The sequence below is a fragment of the Urocitellus parryii genome, chromosome 5 (assembly GCF_045843805.1).
Source record: "Urocitellus parryii isolate mUroPar1 chromosome 5, mUroPar1.hap1, whole genome shotgun sequence".
NCBI classification, from domain to species: domain Eukaryota; kingdom Metazoa; phylum Chordata; class Mammalia; order Rodentia; family Sciuridae; genus Urocitellus; species Urocitellus parryii.
The window spans coordinates 187,779,613-187,798,663 of NC_135535.1; the positions used below are offsets into that span (position 1 = coordinate 187,779,613).

Genomic DNA, 19,051 nt, shown 5'->3' on the forward strand with positions numbered 1-19,051 from the left:
CTTAAGGTAATACAGATATTGGCAATTTTATGTCTTTTCTCATTTTCTTTGTTATTATTATTCTTTTTCAATGCTGGTGATGAAATTCAGGGCTTTGTATATGCTAGGCAAGTGCTCTACCAATATGTTATGTCCCTAGTCGCTTTTTTCATTTATGAAACAAGCAGTTTATAGGATTAAATCTTTTCTTAAAAACATTTTCCCTCAGAAAATTTGTATCTAAAAAATTGTAAAGCCACAGAACACATTTCTACTTAAAAAAAATAAAATAAAGTCAGAATACATTTCTTTGTCAGTCGCTTTATTAATTTTTCATAAAGCCGGAATTCAAATAGATAATACACAATGTGCAGTCTCCAGGAGAAAAATCAGGAAACTTCTTTGAACATGAATATTAAGAGAAAGCCTTTTGGAAATCAGAATAAAACTGCAGTGCTTTGCATAGCAGTATCTAGTATGCATGTAAACTTTTCATTTTTAGCCTAGCTGGTTACATTTTGTTTAGTGCCTTTGATGGGACTTGGCTGGATACTTTTTGTTTGTTTGTTTGTTTTTCTTTCACATTTTTTATTGGTGTATTGCAGTTGTACATAGTGATGGGATTTGTTGTTACATATTGGCACAAACAACACAATGTAACATGTTGTAATTTGGCCAATACCACTCCCTAGCACTTTCCTCCTCCCTTTTCTCCCACCTCCCTTTCTTCTACTGATCTCCCCTTGATTTTCATGAGATTCCCACTCCCTCACTTTTCTTTTCCTTTTTCCTCTCTAGCTCCCACATATGAAAGATAACACCAGCAACCCTTGACCTTCTGTTTGGCTTATTTTGATTTAACACAATGGTCTCAAGTTTCATCCATTTTCCTGCAAATGACATGACTTCCTTTTTATTTACAACTGAATAAAACTCCATTGTGTATATATACCCCACTTTCTTTATCCATTCATCTGTTGATTGGGTGAATTCTTTCCATGTTCAGTTGCTGCATACATGGGAGTTATGTTTGGAAGAAGATCTTAACTCTTTCTTTCTCTCTCTCTCTCTTCTTCCTTTTCCTTCAGCTCATTTGCTATCTCTCTACCTCCCTTATATTCGTGCAATAGAAGAGCTTCCTAAGATGTAGTCCTTTGTTTTGATAAATCCATGTCTGCTCAGAATGATCAAGGTAGGGACGAGGGATATCCGGCTGACTCTGAAATCAGGTAGATACGAATCACTTCACTCTGCTCCACGGTTTTGGCTTAAGTTGGATTAGAGGGGAGTTGTCTCTGTGTTGGTGGTGCTCACGAGAACGTTGGAGGCATGTCAAAGCAGGATTCATTCGCTTCTGGAGATGCAGCTTCTGAGTCCCAGAGCTGATAAAACCCGTTTGAATCCCTAGCTCATTTGCAATGATTATAGCAATTGTTGCGTATGCAAAGCCTGCCAAATGGCAAACAGGCATTAAAATATTTATCCACCACCTGTGAACAAGACTTCCCTAGGCTCTCAGGAAAAAAAAAATCATGCTCACTGCGTTGTTATTCATTAGAAGGCATCATTTTCCTCGGCCATTTAGCATTCATCATATTTGAGTGTGTTTGTGTTTTCATGTGGGATAAAGAACAATTTCTACGAAGACAAATAAGTTCGATTGCTGTTATCTTCCCAGGAGGTTGGTGGGGCCTCCCGCGTGTATATGCAGACACTGTAATCAGATTAAAAAGCATTAACCAGCTTGTTCTGTTTCTTTCAGATACTGAATGAGAGAGCTGCGAAGGAACTGGAGCAGTTCCAGATGAGAAATGCTAAACTTCAGCAAGAGAACGAGCAACACACTTTGGCTTGTGAGCAGCTGTCCCAGGAGAACCAGCAGAAGGCCTTAGAGCTCAAAGTAAATGCTAAGTGACATGTCTGTTCCCTAGCAGGAAACTTCTTTACCTGGAGCACAGGTTTCCCTTTGCACTTGGAGCCTTGGGTCGGATAAACTGTTAGCTCTGCCAAGGGCCCTAGGACATCAGAAGCAGGTGTGAGCCTATGGTGATTGCTTTATGCCTGGAAGCAGACAGTTTGATAACTCCCATTCTTACTTATAAAATCGCAAACCTGATTATTGGTCATATGGTTATGCAAATGTTTTCCAAAGCAAGCTCAGATGTTCGTCTCCATAATGAGCCTCACAAGTAACCAGTTGCCGAGAGCTAGAAACCATTCACATGCGTGAATGGAAAAGAATTCAGATTATATTTTACGAGTTGTTTTGGAGAGGTGGAGTGGGAGGGCTGGGGCCTGGACAGGCACTATTGGGTATTTATATCTGGGATTGGGGAATCATGATTTTTACTACTAATATATATTTCAATACAGTTTCCTGTTTTTCTTTCCCTCATTGAAGAATGCTTGCAAATTAGATTTGGATAGCACTTTTATACTCGAATACATATTGCATGCCTTTGTAATTAACAGAGCAGCCTTATGTTTAATTCTGAAAAAAATATCCAGATTCCTTATTTGGTTATATTAGCATACTGGGCAGAAAACGAGTAGCCTATCAAGAATAATATATAGATATGAGCAGTGAGCCGTAACATCTTTGAATTATGGTTTCTTTTGAGAATCTGATGAAAGTACACATGTATGCATACATGCACGCACACACACACACACAAACAGACACACACACACTTATTTGCATCCTGCATTTCATTTTGCATGCATGCTGGAAATATGAAACGTCTGTAGGATTTTTCAGAAGTCTAACTGTGGGGTCTGGATTAATAACCATTGAAATGGAAAAATCTTAGAATTAAAGGGACTTAAGGTCAACTAACTTGAACCCTCTAGGGGTCTAAAGTTGCGCAACATTTAAAGCAGTCCAGAGTGGGTTGACTTGAAACCAATTCTTTATGAGAATGTGGTATGTGAGGCAGAAATGAAATGACCATGTTAGTCAGAATACTCTATTGGTCTCTGTGGGAAAATTAAAGTAAAAAATACGTATGCCATTAATTTTCTCCTTTGATAAGGTGAATGGGGCATCTTGACAGATGGACTATTTCTATTATCAGATCCTAAACCTAATTGGATCTGATAATACCTAATGGGATTAGGTATCTAGTAATACCCCAAGGATAACATACACAGCTCATTTCAGGCTTTTCATTGTCAAGAGCCAAGATAATTGCTCATCATTGTTTGCAGAAGAATCCCCAACTCTTTCCCAGCCATTTCTAATAGAAAAAGAAAAATTTTAAAGTGAATTTAATTTAAAATGTAAAAATCCATAAAACTTGAGGTCCATAAACAAAAAATATGGAGATTTCCCTTGCTAGGATTTTTTTTTTTTTTTTTGCTACCTTTTTCCCCATGCTGTAGATTTGTGTCTGTATGCTGTTGCATGCGTCTGTCTGTATGCCCACAGACTGGCCTATTATGTGGAAGAAAGACCCCTCCTCTAGTGGATCTGATTGGGCTGAGTGAACTCCATGGATCCAAAGGAATGTTTAAATATTTTATAGCCTGTTAATGACCTTCTCGGAGAGACTACTTTGTAAATCCATGAAAATTGCTCTTCAAATACAGCCTCGGTATGCATGCAAAATTCATATATTTGTGACACGCGTGGTTCAGCATTCTCCTCTTATTTGATTGCACAATTAGATGGTAACTGACAGCACCAGATTTTATCTGTCTTTTCATTGTTTTTATTTTATATGGCCACATATTTTATTGAGAAAAAAGAACTTTTCACTTTCTCTCACACTCCACAGCGTGTGTTTTGATATGATCCCGTAGAAAAAGCCGGCACTCAACGCTGGAAGACCTTCTCTGATTGGTTCTGCCCCCATTCAGCGGCTGGCCCTTTATGGACTTTGTGTCCTAGTTGATTTCTCTCTCACTAATGACAGGCCAAAGAGGAAGAAGTCCATCAGATGCGCCTTGACATTGGGAAGCTCAACAAAGTCAGAGAACAAATCCATAAGAAATTGCACCAGATCGAAGAGCAAAAAGCAGAAGTAGAACAGCACAAAGAAACCCTAAAGAATCAGATCCTGGGATTAGAGAGAGGTAAACCATCTTGTGCTTTGGCTTATTAACTTACATCTCACTAGGGACTGATGGCATCGCACAACCCAGGGCTCTGTGTGTACAAACACAAACCATGCCAATTGAAATCAAGACGACAAACTGGCAACCAGCAATAAGAAGGAGCCGTCATTTTGAATATCTTTAACTCTCTTACCTCAATAAATTCTTCCACAGGTTCTACTGTCCCAGTGTAAAACAGCCCAAAGTATTACTCAGCACTTGTCAGTTCTTTTCATAGAGGATAGGAGATACACGTTAAAATCAATGTCCTTCATTAACAGTATCTGGGACAATATTGTAGATAGCACTCAGCACATAGTAAGTACTTATTAAATGTCATGTGTTATCATCTGGATGCATGACTATTTTCTGATAAGAATGTATTTACTAATATGGTGTCCTGCTCAAGTTTGGTATGGCAGAAACAGCAGTGGACTTGGGGACAGAGGCTCGGTATGAATTCTGACCATGTGAAACAGGAACACTGTGTCTTGCTGACCTCTCACGGGCTCTGAATGAGTTAACATACATAAAATCATAGAAGTCTACAATGCCCCATTGGGGTAAGATCTAAATCTCCAGTTAAGATTACTGGAAATATTTATCATTTAAGTCTTTGAGAAGTGTAGATATTTTTCCTTCTAAAACATTAGGAAATAATCTTTTATTGAGTTGGTGGAGTTGTGGATTATCTTCATTTCTCCATTCGTCCATTCAATAAATTGAATGCAGGCTGTGGCAGGCCTTGGGTGAGAGAGAGCATCTGCCCTCAGGGTACCTATGGTCCAGCACAATTATGCAGTCTAATGTCTTTGGTGACAGGAAGAAAAATGGAACTGTTAGAGCACGTGACTGGCTGAGTGACCATCAGAACACTCCCACGTTTCCATTTCTGTTTTTTATTTTTGGTACTGGGGAATTGAACTCAGGGGCACTCAACCACGGAGCCATATCCCCAGCTCTATTTTGTATTTTATTTAAAGACAGGGTCTCACTGAGTTGCTAAGTGCCTTGGCTGTTGCTGAGGCTGGCTTTGAACTCATGATCCTCCTGCCTCATCTCCTGAGCTGCTGGGATTACAAGTTTGCACCACCGTGCCTGGCTCCATTTCTGTATTTTTGCTTACAATAGTTCTGCACTTTGAGAACAAAACCTGTCTTTCATCCTGAAGTCATAACAGTTGTCATGTTCTCTTCTATGGTTATTTCATAGATATCAACAGTGTCATTTCTTTTCAAGGACTTTTTTTTTTTTTTTTTTTTTTGAGACCAAGTCCCGCTATGTTGCCCAGGCTGGTCTTGAGATTCTGGGCTGAAGTGATCCCACCCCAGCCTCCTAAGCAGTTAGGACTACAAGTGTGCACCACTGAGCCCTGTGAGATCTCTTTCTTTTGATGCACTTGACCAAAGAGTGGCATTGCAGGCTGAAAATGTAGCTCGGTGGTTGAGTGCTTGCCTAGCATGTGCGAGACCCTGGGTTCCATCCCTAGTACCCCCCAAACAAAAGCAGCACTGAGCATAATGGTTAGGAGCATGGGTCCTCCCTGTGTTAGGATTTTCTCCCACAATGAACTGAAAAACTACTAGAACTAACACAGGAGTTCAGTAGGGTGGCAGGTTATAAGCTATGTAGATACCAACAATTGTTTTTTTATGTCAAAATACCAGATTATATGATAGAAAATCCCCGTTCACAATAGCAACTAGAGCAATAAAATATCTGAGTAAAATTACCAAGATACTTGCATGATCTATGTATAAAAGCTACAGAATTCTACTGGGGGGGGTATTAAAGAAGCCTTGAAAAATGGAGAGATATACCGAGTTTCTGGATAAGAATACTTAACATGATAAAGATATAAATCTATCCAAATCCATCCATGCATTTAATACTTTCAGTATTAAATTTCAATGAGTTATGTTACGTGGAACTTGAAAACAAATTCCAGAGTTCCTCCTGAAAAACAAAAGTTGACAATAGCTATAGATTTCTGGAAATCAAGAATGGCAAGGAAACACAACTTTAAAGTATCATATTACCATTTAAATCTTTGAGAAGTGCAGATATTGAAATGTATTATGATATTATAAAGCTTCCATGATCAATTATCTTTTCAATGGAAAAAAATTGGTGGAAAGGCCAGAAAATACCCCAAAGTATTATCAGATATAAGGTTGTATTTTGTACTAATCATGCCATATGGATAACTTTGAAAATGTATGCATGGCAAAAGCTACTTTTTGGGAAAAAAAAAGTTAATACCAGATGTTGAGACCATAAAAACCAAGATGAGTGATTCAATGAAATAAAAATTTCTGTTTAGCCAGGCACAGCGGTGCATGGCTCTGGATTTAATCCCTGGTACCAAAAAGAAAAGAAGAAAATAAAAAAAAAATCACTTTAGCAAAAGACTGCATAAATAAAGGCAAATTGAACAAAACATTGTCAAAGGGTTTATATCTTTATTGTATATAAAGAGCTCTTAAAAATCCATAGAAAGATAAGCAATTTCATGAGAAAAAACTGTTAGAGAAAATGTGGGAAATAAGAAAAAGCAGAAATATAAACAAGTAGTTATTAAATGTGAAAAAATGATCAACTTTAGTATCCATCACAGAAATGTAAATGTAAGTGAAATACTGATATATTGGCTTTTTTTTTTTTTTTTTTTGGTACTGTGGATTGAGCCCTGGGGTACTTAACCACTGAGCTAGGTCTTTTAATTTTTTTAGTTTGAGACAGGGTCTCAAAAAATTGCTTATCATGCTAAGTTGCTGAGGCTTGCCTCAAATTTGCAATCCTCCTGCCTCAGACTCCCAGATCTCTGGGATTATAGTTGTAACTCACTGTGCCTGACAACATACTGGTTTTAAAAACAATCTATCACACTGTCAAAGATCAAAGAGAATGATAATACCTAGTGGTGGTTAGGTGTCTATTTAAATTGCTATTAATTTTCTAGAAGAAATTTGGCAGTCAGAGAGAAATATCTTAAAAAGAAAAAAATCCAAGGGCTAGGGTTATAGCTCAGTGGTAGAGCGCTTGCCTAGCATGTATCAGGACTGGGTTCGATCCTCAGCACCACATATAACTAAATAAAATAAAGGTACTGTGTCCATCTACATATAAAAAAGAAATTTTTAAAAAATCCAGGACTTCCTCCATTAGAGGAGCAAATGAACAAGAACTTTAACAAGGTCATTGGTTATAACCATTAAAAAAAACAAAAACAAAAAAACAACAACTTAAATTTTAAAATGGAGGCTTGGCAAAATACATTATGCATTTTATTATGTAATGAAAAACCAGGGAGTTATTAAAAAGTGTAATGCATGTGAATAATAAAGAAAGGCATTTAGCTTATATTTGTTAATTATAATAGCAAGCTACAAAATAACATGTCTAGTATGGTTCCCTTTCAGCGTGTGTGTTTGTATATTTGTTTACATTTACATGCATATTTTCATAGGAAAAAGTGAAATTCCAAAATCTTAAGTAGATTCTGGTTGAATTATATTTTTTCCCCTTTGTTTATCTGTATTTCTACTTACTGATATAATAAAAACGATTTAAAGAGCAAGGACTTTTTGAAGTCAGAGAAGCCAAGCTTCTCATCTTAACCCTGTCACCTCTTGGCTGAGAATCTTCTCATCTGGCTTAATCTGTCTAAGCCTCAATTTTTTTTTCTTTTTAGTGTGTGTGGGGGGATGACTCCTCACTGAGTTAAAATGAAGATCACATATCACTCAACTAATAGTGGTTTTATAGCTACCGACAAACACATAAAGCAGTTTTTGTACGACTTTGGCAGATTCTCTCTGAAGCTGACCCTGCATTTGTTATTATTTTTCTCCCTGGCGATTTAGAGGTGGAGGCTTCAAAGAAACAAGCAGAACTTGATAAGAAAGCCATGGATGAGCTTCTGAGAGAGAGGGAAATACTAAATAAGGTGAGTTTGTTACAGTAACAATGGCGAATAAATGTCTTTCTTTAGTGCTATTATATCTGCCTGCAACCAGTTGAATGGGGAAAGAAAACTCCGAGGCAAACAAAGGTAGATTAGACTAAATAATAGTGCTCAATTTCCCCCTAAGCAGCTGCTCACAGGCTACCGTTCTCTGGCCCTGAATGGAAACTGCATTATCAGGGGAGAGCACAAAGGGACTTTGGAGAATTAGCATATAAACCAGCAGGGATTTCAGAGTGTTTTGCAGATTCTGTTTTCATGACTGGTGTGTTATTTGGCATCTTAAGCCGTTGATCAAAATTTCTGAGTTTAATATCTATAATCTACAATTTAGGTTAATCCAAAAATTATAAGTGCAAGGACTAATTAGATTTTTACTTTGAGGGCTTAGGGATGAAAATGGCAGACAGTTACAGAAAAAGTCTAACCTCTCCTCCATCTATCCTTGCTGGATGGTTGTAGGTTTTTGTTTGGGGGCCTTGTCCCTCCGGTCTCTTGTGGTTGTTGTAGAGGCCCAGAGCTGAGGGGTTGGGGAAGCCTAAAGACCTGGAGGCTCTCCATTGAAGGCAGGGCCCTCTCTTCCTGCCTTCCAGAGGAGTCCCCTGACAGTCATTTAGATGGACTACTTTCAAGGATTTAGGGCAAACTTTCCTGCCCAAGGGTTTCCTGGGAAGCCACAGGTGTGGAGGGGTGACCAGGACAGTGGGATCTCATCACAGTAGAAGTAGCCTTTGTTCACTCTGACTTGAATCATTCCTTTCCTTTAGGTTTCCCAGAATTGAATAAATGTGAACCAAACAAACTATGCTTCCCCTTAAAGTAGACTACTGAGGAAATCTCCGGAAATAGCAGGAGATTGCTTCTTTCCATGCTAGGCACTCATTAAGAAAATCATTCCAATTCTTTCCTCCTATAATCCTGGAAATTATTCCGTTAAGCTATATACGTATACATATTAATCATACTATTGGATTTAGATTTTTAAATTAATTATTTTTGTTTTTGGTACTGAGGATCGCACTTCGTGGGTGCTTTACCACTGAGCTACCTCATCAGTCCTTTTTGTTTTTTGAGACAGGGTGTTGATAAGTTGCCTTTGATCTCGCTAAATTGCTGAGGCTGCCCCCAAACTTGTGATCCTCCTGCCTCAGCCTCCCGAGTTGCTGGGATTACAAGTGTGCACCACTATAACCAGCTTTTAAATTAATTTTTTAACATGCATAACATTTAATTCATTTTAATTTTTTATATATTGGTAAACAACTAATAGGTTTTATGTCACAATAGGACATGTAGCACAATAGCAGTTTTACATTAATTTGTTTGCTTTAATTAATGTTGGTTCCTCCTTTAGGGAAGGGTGTATTTTCTAATTATTTTTCCTGGCCATTGTAATCTTAGCACTGGGCTCTGCAGGTATGCAATCAACCTGTATTGATATTAAAATTCTTTCCTCACTGATTTGCAATGCCATCTTCACTGAAAGAATGAATGACATGGTTTTGACAGGCAGCAACATGGAGATTTTGTGGTTCTTTCATTGTTGTGTCAAAGTGTCTGTCTTTTACAGAATAAATGTCTATCAAACACCTGCAAACAAAGTTGACCTTTTCTGTTTTCTATGTCATTAATACAACCAATGTTTTATGGGCGGGTATTTGACCTGTTTAGAGGGGAGTGGATTTTGGACCTAGCTGCAAGTCTGGGTTAGCTACAGATTTGAGAAGGAACTGTAAGATGCTTCGGGATACAGGGGCCTCAGGAAATGATTGGATCCTGGCCTGAAACCAATTCTTGGGAAGAAAGGCGAAGAGAGAGAGAGAGAGAGAGAGAGAGAGAGAGAGAGAGAGAGAGAGAGAGAGAGAGAGAGAGAGAGAGACACTAATGAAGGCTCTATTTCAAAGGTCCCTGGCAGGGTCATTCAGTTGTGGCTAGTGTGATGAACCCACTCTTCCTTTTTCCTCCCTCCCTCCCTCCCTCCTTTCTTTCACCCATTAACTGATATTAATTGTACAAATTAATGGGTTTCACCGTGACATTTCCACACATCTCTGTATCCTGCGTGGATCACATCTTCCCTCTTTTCGTCTCTGTCTGGCCCTCCCTTTCTCTGCACCTCCCCCATGTCCCCTTCCCAGGAGGTGGACCCTCCTGTTGAGCATGGCTGCTGGGATGCATGGCTGTTCACTCCACATTAGAGGATATTGGGGACCCCCCGGCATGTTTCCATTTCAGTACTGGAGATCAACACATAACTTTCCCCCCTAAAAATGTAGGTGCCTAAACGTGGATGTGTAACCCATGTGATTCTGCAAGCTGTATACAGGGTAAAAAATGGGAGTTCATAACCCACTTGAATCAAATGTATGAAATATGATATGTCAAGAGCTTTGTAATGTTTTGAACAACCAATAAAAAAAAAATGTAGGTGCCTGGGTTCCACTCTAGATCTACCAAATCAGAAATGCTGGAGCTGGGACATGGACATCCACATTTAAAAAAAAAATATATATATAATTATATATATTATATATAATTATATTCTATATATAGAATTTTTTATTGTGGTAAAATATACTAACAACATTTATTATTAGTGACATTTAGTACATTTTAGTACTTTCACAATATTTTGCTATAATCATCAGTATCTGGATCCAGAACATTCTCATCACCCCCCCCCCAAAAAAAAAAATCCCTGTTCCCCATCCTCCCACCCCTAGCAACACTGGTCTGCTTTTTGTTTCTATAAATTCGACTCCTTTGGATAGTTCTGTAACTGGAATCATGCACGCTGTGATCTTTTGTTTCTGTCATCTTTCACTCAGAACAGTGTTTTCAGGTTTTATAAAATGTTGTAGTTTGCATCAATATTTCATTCCTTTTTATGGCCAAATAATATTCCATTGTGTGGACATACCATCTTTTGTTTATATTCATTAGTTGATTGATATTTGGGTTATTTCCATCTTTTTATTTTTGTAAATTGTGCTAATATGAGCATTCATGCACAAGTTTTTGCTTTCATTTCTTTTAGGGATATACCTAGGAGTGAAATTGTTAATTCTATGCAGCTGCATTTTTTTTTTTTTTTTTTTTTTTTGGTACCCGGGATTGAACTCAGGGGCACTCAACCAGTGAGCCACATCCCCAGCCCTATTTTGTATTTTATTTAGAGACAATATCTCACTGAGTTGCTTAGTGCCTTGTTTTTTACTGAGGCTGGCTTTGAGCTCCTCCTGCCTCAGCCTCCTGAGCTGCTCAGATTATAGGCCTGCGCCACCACACCTGGCCAGCATCTGCATTTTTTTTTAACTTTTTAAAGTATTTATTTTTTAGTTGTAGCTGAACACAATATCTTTATTTTATTTATTTAACTTTATGTGGTGCTGAGGATCAAACTCAGGGCCTCACACGTGCTAGGCAAGCGTTCTAGTCACAACCCCACAACCTAATTGCACCCCCCCCACCCTCCGCCCCTTCATGGTCAAAGTCTGAGTTATATGATTAGGTTCAATTGTTGTAACCTCGCTAGATAAAGACTGGAGCTGTGATGAGGGTTAAAAGCATAGACTTTGGGATCAGCCAGCTCTGGATTCCAGTCCTGGCCGTGCCACGTCCCTGTCACATGAACTTGTAGACAAGTAGCTTAACCCTCAGTCTTTGTTTCTCCCCTTAAAATAGGAGCAACATAGAGCCTGCTGCATCTGTAGGAGTATTTAAAGTGCCTTGGGCCAAATTAACACAGTAGGCTCTTTATAGTCCCTAGAGAATATGATTATTTCATTCATACCAAGGACAAGGCATCTAATCGTTTCAGGGATGAGGTAGGAGGCGAGCGGAATCCTCAGACATCACGGGTGACGTGGCTGCTTCGCTGTCCCGATTTTAGAACATGCTCAAGGCGGTCAATGCCACCCAGAAGCAGATAGACCTGGTGAAACTCCACGAGCAGACCAAGAGGAACCTGGAGGAGGAGATCCAGAGCTACAAGGACGAGGCCCAGAAGCAGAGGAAGATCATCTTCCAGCTGGAGAAGGAGCGCGACCGGTACATCAACGAGGCCAGCGACCTGACCCAAAAGGTGAGCCCCTGGGCACTGCGGGGCGAGCGGGGCGCGGGGCGTTCTGCCTCCGCAGCTCTGGTCCCGGCAGGCGGCGGCGAGGACGGTTTGCTCAGCTTTCTGCCCTGGCTGGCACGCACTTGTAAGGGGAAGGACGTGGACAGAATCAAAGCCAACTCGGAGCCCTCCTGGGCCAGATTTTGAAATGGACAAGTGCTCGTGCTGGGTGTCCTCCCACCTCGGCTCTCCACGCCCCCCTCCATCCTGTGGGCGTCTGCCTCCTTCCTGTTGTCCTCCTGTGCAGCCACCCCGAGTTGGTCCCCCGTCCCAGGGCTGCCCGCAGCATCATCTCTCAACCCTCTCTTCTCACTCCCCACCTGTCAGGGAACTCTCATCTCCTGGCTCAAATTGAGACCCCAGTGATGACTGGCATCAGCCAGGTGGGTCACATTTTCAAGGGCCATTTTTATTTTAGTAACATTGGGATTGTAAAATCCCCCCACCGGTAGAGATGCACACGTGGTAACTGAGTTCTAGAACTCCTTTTCTAGTCAGCTCCTTAAGGGAGAAGGCTCAAGGCCATATGGATGACAAGGACTTCAGGATGTGGGTTTTGCTTTAACCAGCTGTCCTAGCACATGGTGGGTGTCATGCCTGAGTCCTTTAACTAGTACCCTCCAAACTCCTAGATGTTCCAGGCAGAGGTCTGGAGATGGGGTTGCGGGACTGGGGAGTAGTGAGGGTTATAGCTGTGAGGCTGAGAAGAGATGGTGGGGAAAAAACTCATGTGAGCAGTATTTCCTCCTACCCAAACCTCTGCTGTGCATCCTGAGCTCTCTCTTCTTCTCGCCAGTGAAATCCACAGTGCATTCTGCCAAAGCTTTTGCATTTAAGCTTTGTTTTGTCTTTTGGAGTGAAATCTCAAAGATGACAGGGGATGGCCGGCATTTGAAAAACACAAAGAAAGCGAGGAACAAGCTTTAGTGATAGGAAATCAATGTCTTACCACTCAGGCTGAACAAATGCTGGGCAGACATTGACAGAAGCTTCTTGGGGGGGCGCTGGTACCTGTGCTCTGTCTGGCTCCAGAAGAACTGGTCCAAGATTCCCAGAAGACTCTTGCAGTTCTGATTAGGAGCCATTAGAGGACAATGTATTTCCTTCTTACTTATTCATCTGATAAGCCCTGTTGATTGATTTAGTGACTCCTAGAGAGCTTGTGGTCTTCCTGTTCCAGAGCTTGGACCAGGACATTGGCTTACATTAGGTTACAGCAACAAAGGTCTATTTTTTTTTTTTTTTTTTTTTTGCTCATGTTAATGTCCCATGAGGGTCAGCTGCAGCCCTGCTTCATGTCCCCTTTACTCCAGGCTTACTCTGCTACCCTGCCAAACTCTGTCACCTCTCGGCTCCCTGGGGCTATGTTCCTAACATTTTTCGTATCACAGCACATGAAGAAAATTTCATGTCTGTGGTTCATGGGAGTAGGGGATTGTTCAGAGACAGACGGACGAGCCCAGGGACACCAACTGCCAGTCCCATATGGCTGTCCTGTGGGTGGAGTGGACTAGTATTTAGGCACACACCTATAGCTCATACGTGGCACAGTAGGTAGGGCACTCTGAATATGGGACAGAGCTCCAAGCTCTCCCTGAAAGTCCTTTTTCCCCTTTTCTACATGGCAAACTCCTAGTCATCCCTCAAGACCTAACTCAAGTGCTCAGCAAGCCTCCTTTGACTCTCTGGGGACAGCTGGTCACTGCTTACTTGATGTGTTTGCCAATGTCTCTGGATTAGCACCTACCAACCTCCAAAGTAGTTGCTTATTTTTTGTTCCCTCTGCTTTATGATCGGCTCTTGAGCTCAATAAATTTAATTTCCTCATTTCTTTATTTCTAACATCTTGGCACATAGTAGGCACTGAACAAGTGTTTATTAAACAAATGGGTAGATGAGGAGCGGTAAAAAGAATGCTGCTACTAATTGGAATACAGGACTGCATGTTTTTCCCCCTGCTTCCTTGTAAAGGAGAGGTCCTGGTACCAAGTTTTACTGTCAACTGTTTTTCACAATTTCTGGTGTTGAAGTGGACACCAGAACAATTTAAGCACAAGTTCTTACAATATTGCTAATCCAATACAATAGTTCTATCTTTTCCTTAGCCCCTGGCACCATCTACCATTTGCTGCAGCAACTGATGTCATCTCTGGACTTCTTACGAAGGACTTTTTGCCCCCTCTCCATCTTTCTTTTTTTTTACCATCCACACACACCAACACACACACACACACACACACACACACACACACACACACATCCCTGCATTCCTGCAAATAAAAAGCTCTCTTTCATATTTTCTATTTGTAGGACATTGAGGAATAATGAAACTGACATTTTCATTTACTTCTAAAATGAGTATACATTGTTCCAAGTTTATTCTTTTGACCTGTAAATTTCTGTTATCAAAACCAAACCTAAGAGAAAAAAATAAGAAATGCAAAGGTTTTAAAAAAGAATATTCTTCCAAGCATAATTTATAGTCATCAAAAACAGGAATCAGCCCAAATGTTTTTTTTAAAGTTAAATTGTGCTACATTTATTTGATGCAATATTAAGTTGCTTATAATCATTGTTTGAAAATATGTTTAAGTGGAGAACTTGTTCCTAACATGAATATGAGAAATACAGTGTAAACTTAATCATATATAATTTAACCCCAATTTTGTGTGTATGCACACAAAAAGGGTTGGAGGCACACGTCTTTGAGGTGGTCGTGAAGGTTAAATGAAGTAATGTTTGTAAAGTGCTTAGAAGAATCTTTAGCACATAGTAAGTGTTAGGTAAATGATAAATCAATTTGTTTGATAAATAATCCAGAGTTATTCCTCAGAGTGGCATTTGAATGGAGCTATTTCAACTCCTTATAAAATGTCAATAAGGTGCAGGTGTAAATGAGATGTTTTTAACAGCATCGAACACGAGGACCACATAAAGCCTGATGTTGAAATGTAAGAGATGGGTGATAATTTGAAAGCCAACAGAGGTGAGTTGAGAAAAGTCTAGGGCTCCACTCATGGTCCCTTGCATTTTCTTCATCAAAGAGACGACCTGAGAAGAGGTGGGAAGGTGCTCCAGAGCTTTGCCCCGCCATCTGTCCCTTCCCCAGCTCGGGGTCTTTATTAGGCATGGGTCAGGTGTCACTCTGTGCTTGAGTCAGGGATCTTCAGGGAAATGGAACACATAGGAGGATTGGTTCATGTGATTATGGGGACTGAGAAGCCCCCCCGCTGTGCCCTCTGCAAGCCGGAGGCCCAGGAAAGCTGGTGGTGTAGATCCGTCTGAGCCTGAGGCCTGAAAACCAGGGAGCCCATATTGAACCCCAGTAGGAGGGTGAGCAAGGCTGAGATGAGGTGTCCTAGCTCAAGCAGGCAGGTAGGGAGAGCTCCTCACTCATCTCCCTTCTGATCCATTCAGCCCGCCAGTGGACTGGGTGATGCCCACCCACATGGGGGTGGGTAATCTACTTTACTGAGTCCACTGAATAAAATGCGAATCTCCTGTGGAACCCCTCCCCTTTACAGATGCACCCAGAAATGATGTTTAATCTGGGCACCTTGTTGCTAGTCAAGTTGACGCATGAAATTGGCCATCATGTCCCACCTTCCTATGATTCAACTGTTTGTGCCCAACTAGACAGGACCGTAGCCAGCCCAGAGAGCACGTGGGCAGGAAGTGTTGGAACCGATGTGGCTAAGGGTGTTCTGAGGAGCACGGCTTAGAGGGTGACAGGATGAGAGAAGCCACCTTGGATGGAGGGCACACTAGGAGTGACAGTTATCCGTTTGCTATAGCAGCTCAGAGTAAAGGGAATTGGAATGGGCTCCCACAATTTCTCTAAATGAAGGAATACTAGAAATTGGGAGGTGGACCGGGGATCTTGCACTTCACTGTGTTTCCTGTGGTAGATTTGAGAGTGGATTCTGCTAGAGTTGGATCAAGCTAAACTCACCCTTCGTGGTATTGCTCTTAGATGGCAACGACTCCCAGGTTGCTCAAGGATGAATAAAGGAAAGAACAGCTTAACGGAGCCTATGGGAAATATGCCTTAGCACCAGAAAGAGAGAGACCAGTCTCTGAGAGCCCCAGGCAAAAGCCCTGACTCATAAAACACATCCATGGTAGGACCTTTAAGTTGAACCCTCCGAAAGAGCTATTTGTAAATAAAACATAACCCACTCTTCGTGAGTTCATGAGATTCAACCTAACAGAAGAAAATGCAGAGAAAAGGTTTGGCTTCCCTCAAAGAGAGTAAATAGGGAACCTGCCATCAAGGGTTTCCTTGCTTTGGTAGGAATGTCATGGCCCCATCAACCACACAAAACAAAGTTAGGTAAGAAAAGTCCTAGGAGTGAGGAGGAGAGGTGGGGGTGGTGAGCAGGAGGTGAGAGGAGATGGGAAAGGCCGCCAGAAGGACAGGGGAAGGAAACACCAGCATCAGGCAGTGGGCTGGGCTCTTCTGGAAGGCTGAGCAGTGGGGGTTCCTGGGGGCAGGAAGGCTGGAGGAATCCATGAGAACTGGGATGGCCCATGGTGATGTCAACTTCTTCACTGTGCCATGCTCCTCAAGCCTTCAGTGACAGTCTGCTGCATCAACCCACAGATGTTATTGTGCTTTGTGGGGCAGGGCAGGGGGTGAGGTGGGGTGGTGCTTTCTAGAAATAAGCAAGGAAAGCAAATGTTCAGTGCAGAAATATTGTCTATAAATAGATATCTTCATAAGGAAACAAAGCTCCTGTTTCTTTGATGCTAATTGGAATTTTATGCAGAACATCTTTAATCAGGTAGCACTCTGGAGAAGGCAGCAAGGGGACATGCACAACTTTTAACTTTTGGTGTCATCATAACTACTTTCCTGAAGAACAGGATTTGATTCTTAGAAAATCAAATTGATTAGTTCAGCACTAGTATTATATAGTATGATGTAATGTGACCTATCACAATTGTCTGTTGACATTTAGTAAGTGACTCAGTTACCATATGCTAAATACTTACACGATGACACAAATGTGTATTCTTTCTCTCAAATCAAAACATAGATAGGTTTCTCTAAATTTAAAAGAGAGGATAAATATTGGAAGCAAGGGAAACTGGGGACATTCAAAATTCCACATGCGTGGGCACATATAGGTGTTTTCTGTTTCCAAAGAAGGAGTTTTCCAGTTTCATCGTGAAGGTAAATGCATCGTCAGCATTCGTACCATTGATCTCGAGCCAGAAAAACTTCCAAGAGAAGTTCACTGTAGGGATATTTCATCAAATTTATGTTAAAGGGTTCCAAATTCAATGACCTACTTTCTTATCCAGCCTCACTCTCTATGATGTTTTGGCTGTGCTATAGTCTCCAAGGAGCTTTAACTGTTTTTTTTCCCCAAAACTTTTATTATTTATTTTTATGTGGTGCTGAGGATCAACCCCAGTGCTTCACACGTGCCAGGCTAATATTCTTACCAATGAGCCCCAGCCCCAGCCCCAAATGATTTTTTAATTTCACTCTTACTTCTCTTGGTGGGTTGTTTTAACATTTTGCACTGTAAGCATTCTCTGGACTCTTTCAAGTGGGTCTATAAATGCTAGGAGATATCTGGCTGTAATAAAACTTCCTATATTGGACTATGATTTATCTCATGAGCTGGTTTGAAGTATTTGGAAGTGTCATCAATTAATTAAGCTCCGGCTCCACCCCTGACAATCCTGCAGCCTCAGATGCACCACTTTTAACAGGGGACAGTCTATTGATAAAGAATTTGACCCCTACTTAACACCCTACATGCTTTCTAAATTTTTAGGATTTGAACTTCTGGGTGTCGTTGGTTTGAATGATCTCTATCAAACTAAATTGAGTCCAGACACTTAGAAATAAATTGCCTCGTGAATTGTCTTTCCCCTTAGTTTCAATACTTGTTATTTTTTTCATTTGCCACTTAAATTCCCTCTATCTTCTTGGTATCATGATGGGTTCTTGTTACCCTCAGCTTCAGGAAACCAGAAACAAGTGTGTGATTTTGTGCACTGTTGTGTGCAGAAAAGATGGCCCATGCTAGTTGGATGCTCAAAAAAGAAATGTCCTTGCCTCCATCTTTTTCTCTGGAGCATTATTCTGCCTGTGCAAAGGATTATTCTTGTTATAACATCTCTCAAAATGATTGAACAAGCAATTTTTTCTCTCCTCTGATGTGCTGCTTGCTATGCTGAATGCTGATGACACTGTTCAAAGTATTTTCCATCTATTCGTTTCACTGACCCCAAAGAAGGCAATGTCTTTTCCATAAAAAGTCTAAATTTTAGGCTAAGATAGTGCTTTAAAAAAAATCAAACAACAGATCCAGAGTTGGGCATCTTATTTAGGCTTTTTATTTATTTCTAACATAATTACCAGTGTTGATACATTAAAGGACTGTCTGCTACTCATTTTTAAGGATTCTGAAGATGTGGATTAAAGAAATGATGAAAGAAGGAACAAGATACAAGATTTTTAAAAATTTTGGTTCCAGGACTGGGGTTGTGGCTTAGTGGTAGAGCACTTGCCTTGCACATGTGAGGCCTTGGGTTCGATCCTCAGCACCACATAAAATTAAATAAATAAAACAAAGATATTGTGTCCATCTACAACGAAAAAATTAAAAAAAATTTTCCCCTCAGACCTTTGATTTTGTAATCTTCTTCCTTCCAGTTCCTCATCAACCAATTCAAAGCCATTCACCTCTGAGTCCATGTGTTCTTACCTTGGGCCATTTTCTTTCCACACCAATTAGATGATAACAGAAAATAACAACAATAATAATAGCAAAAGCTATAAAATATTTTATATAACTCTAATTCCAAAAAATTTAAAAATTGGTTAAAGTTGATGATTCTCTTGAAAACATGTGCTTCAAATTCAAAGAGAA

The 19,051-nt window shown here is 40.5% G+C and overlaps 1 protein-coding gene across 1 annotated transcript in view; it reads left to right on the forward strand.

The window, feature by feature from the left end:
* Cfap58 (cilia and flagella associated protein 58) overlaps nucleotides 1-19,051 on the forward strand; it is a 106,437-nt gene that overhangs the window by 23,966 nt on the left and 63,420 nt on the right. The window contains exons 7-10 of the mRNA XM_026401166.2: nucleotides 1,742-1,879; nucleotides 3,894-4,053; nucleotides 7,941-8,023; nucleotides 11,934-12,125. Coding sequence (XP_026256951.2) covers nucleotides 1,742-1,879; nucleotides 3,894-4,053; nucleotides 7,941-8,023; nucleotides 11,934-12,125 — 573 coding nt within the window. The remainder of the gene's footprint in view (nucleotides 1-1,741; nucleotides 1,880-3,893; nucleotides 4,054-7,940; nucleotides 8,024-11,933; nucleotides 12,126-19,051) is intronic.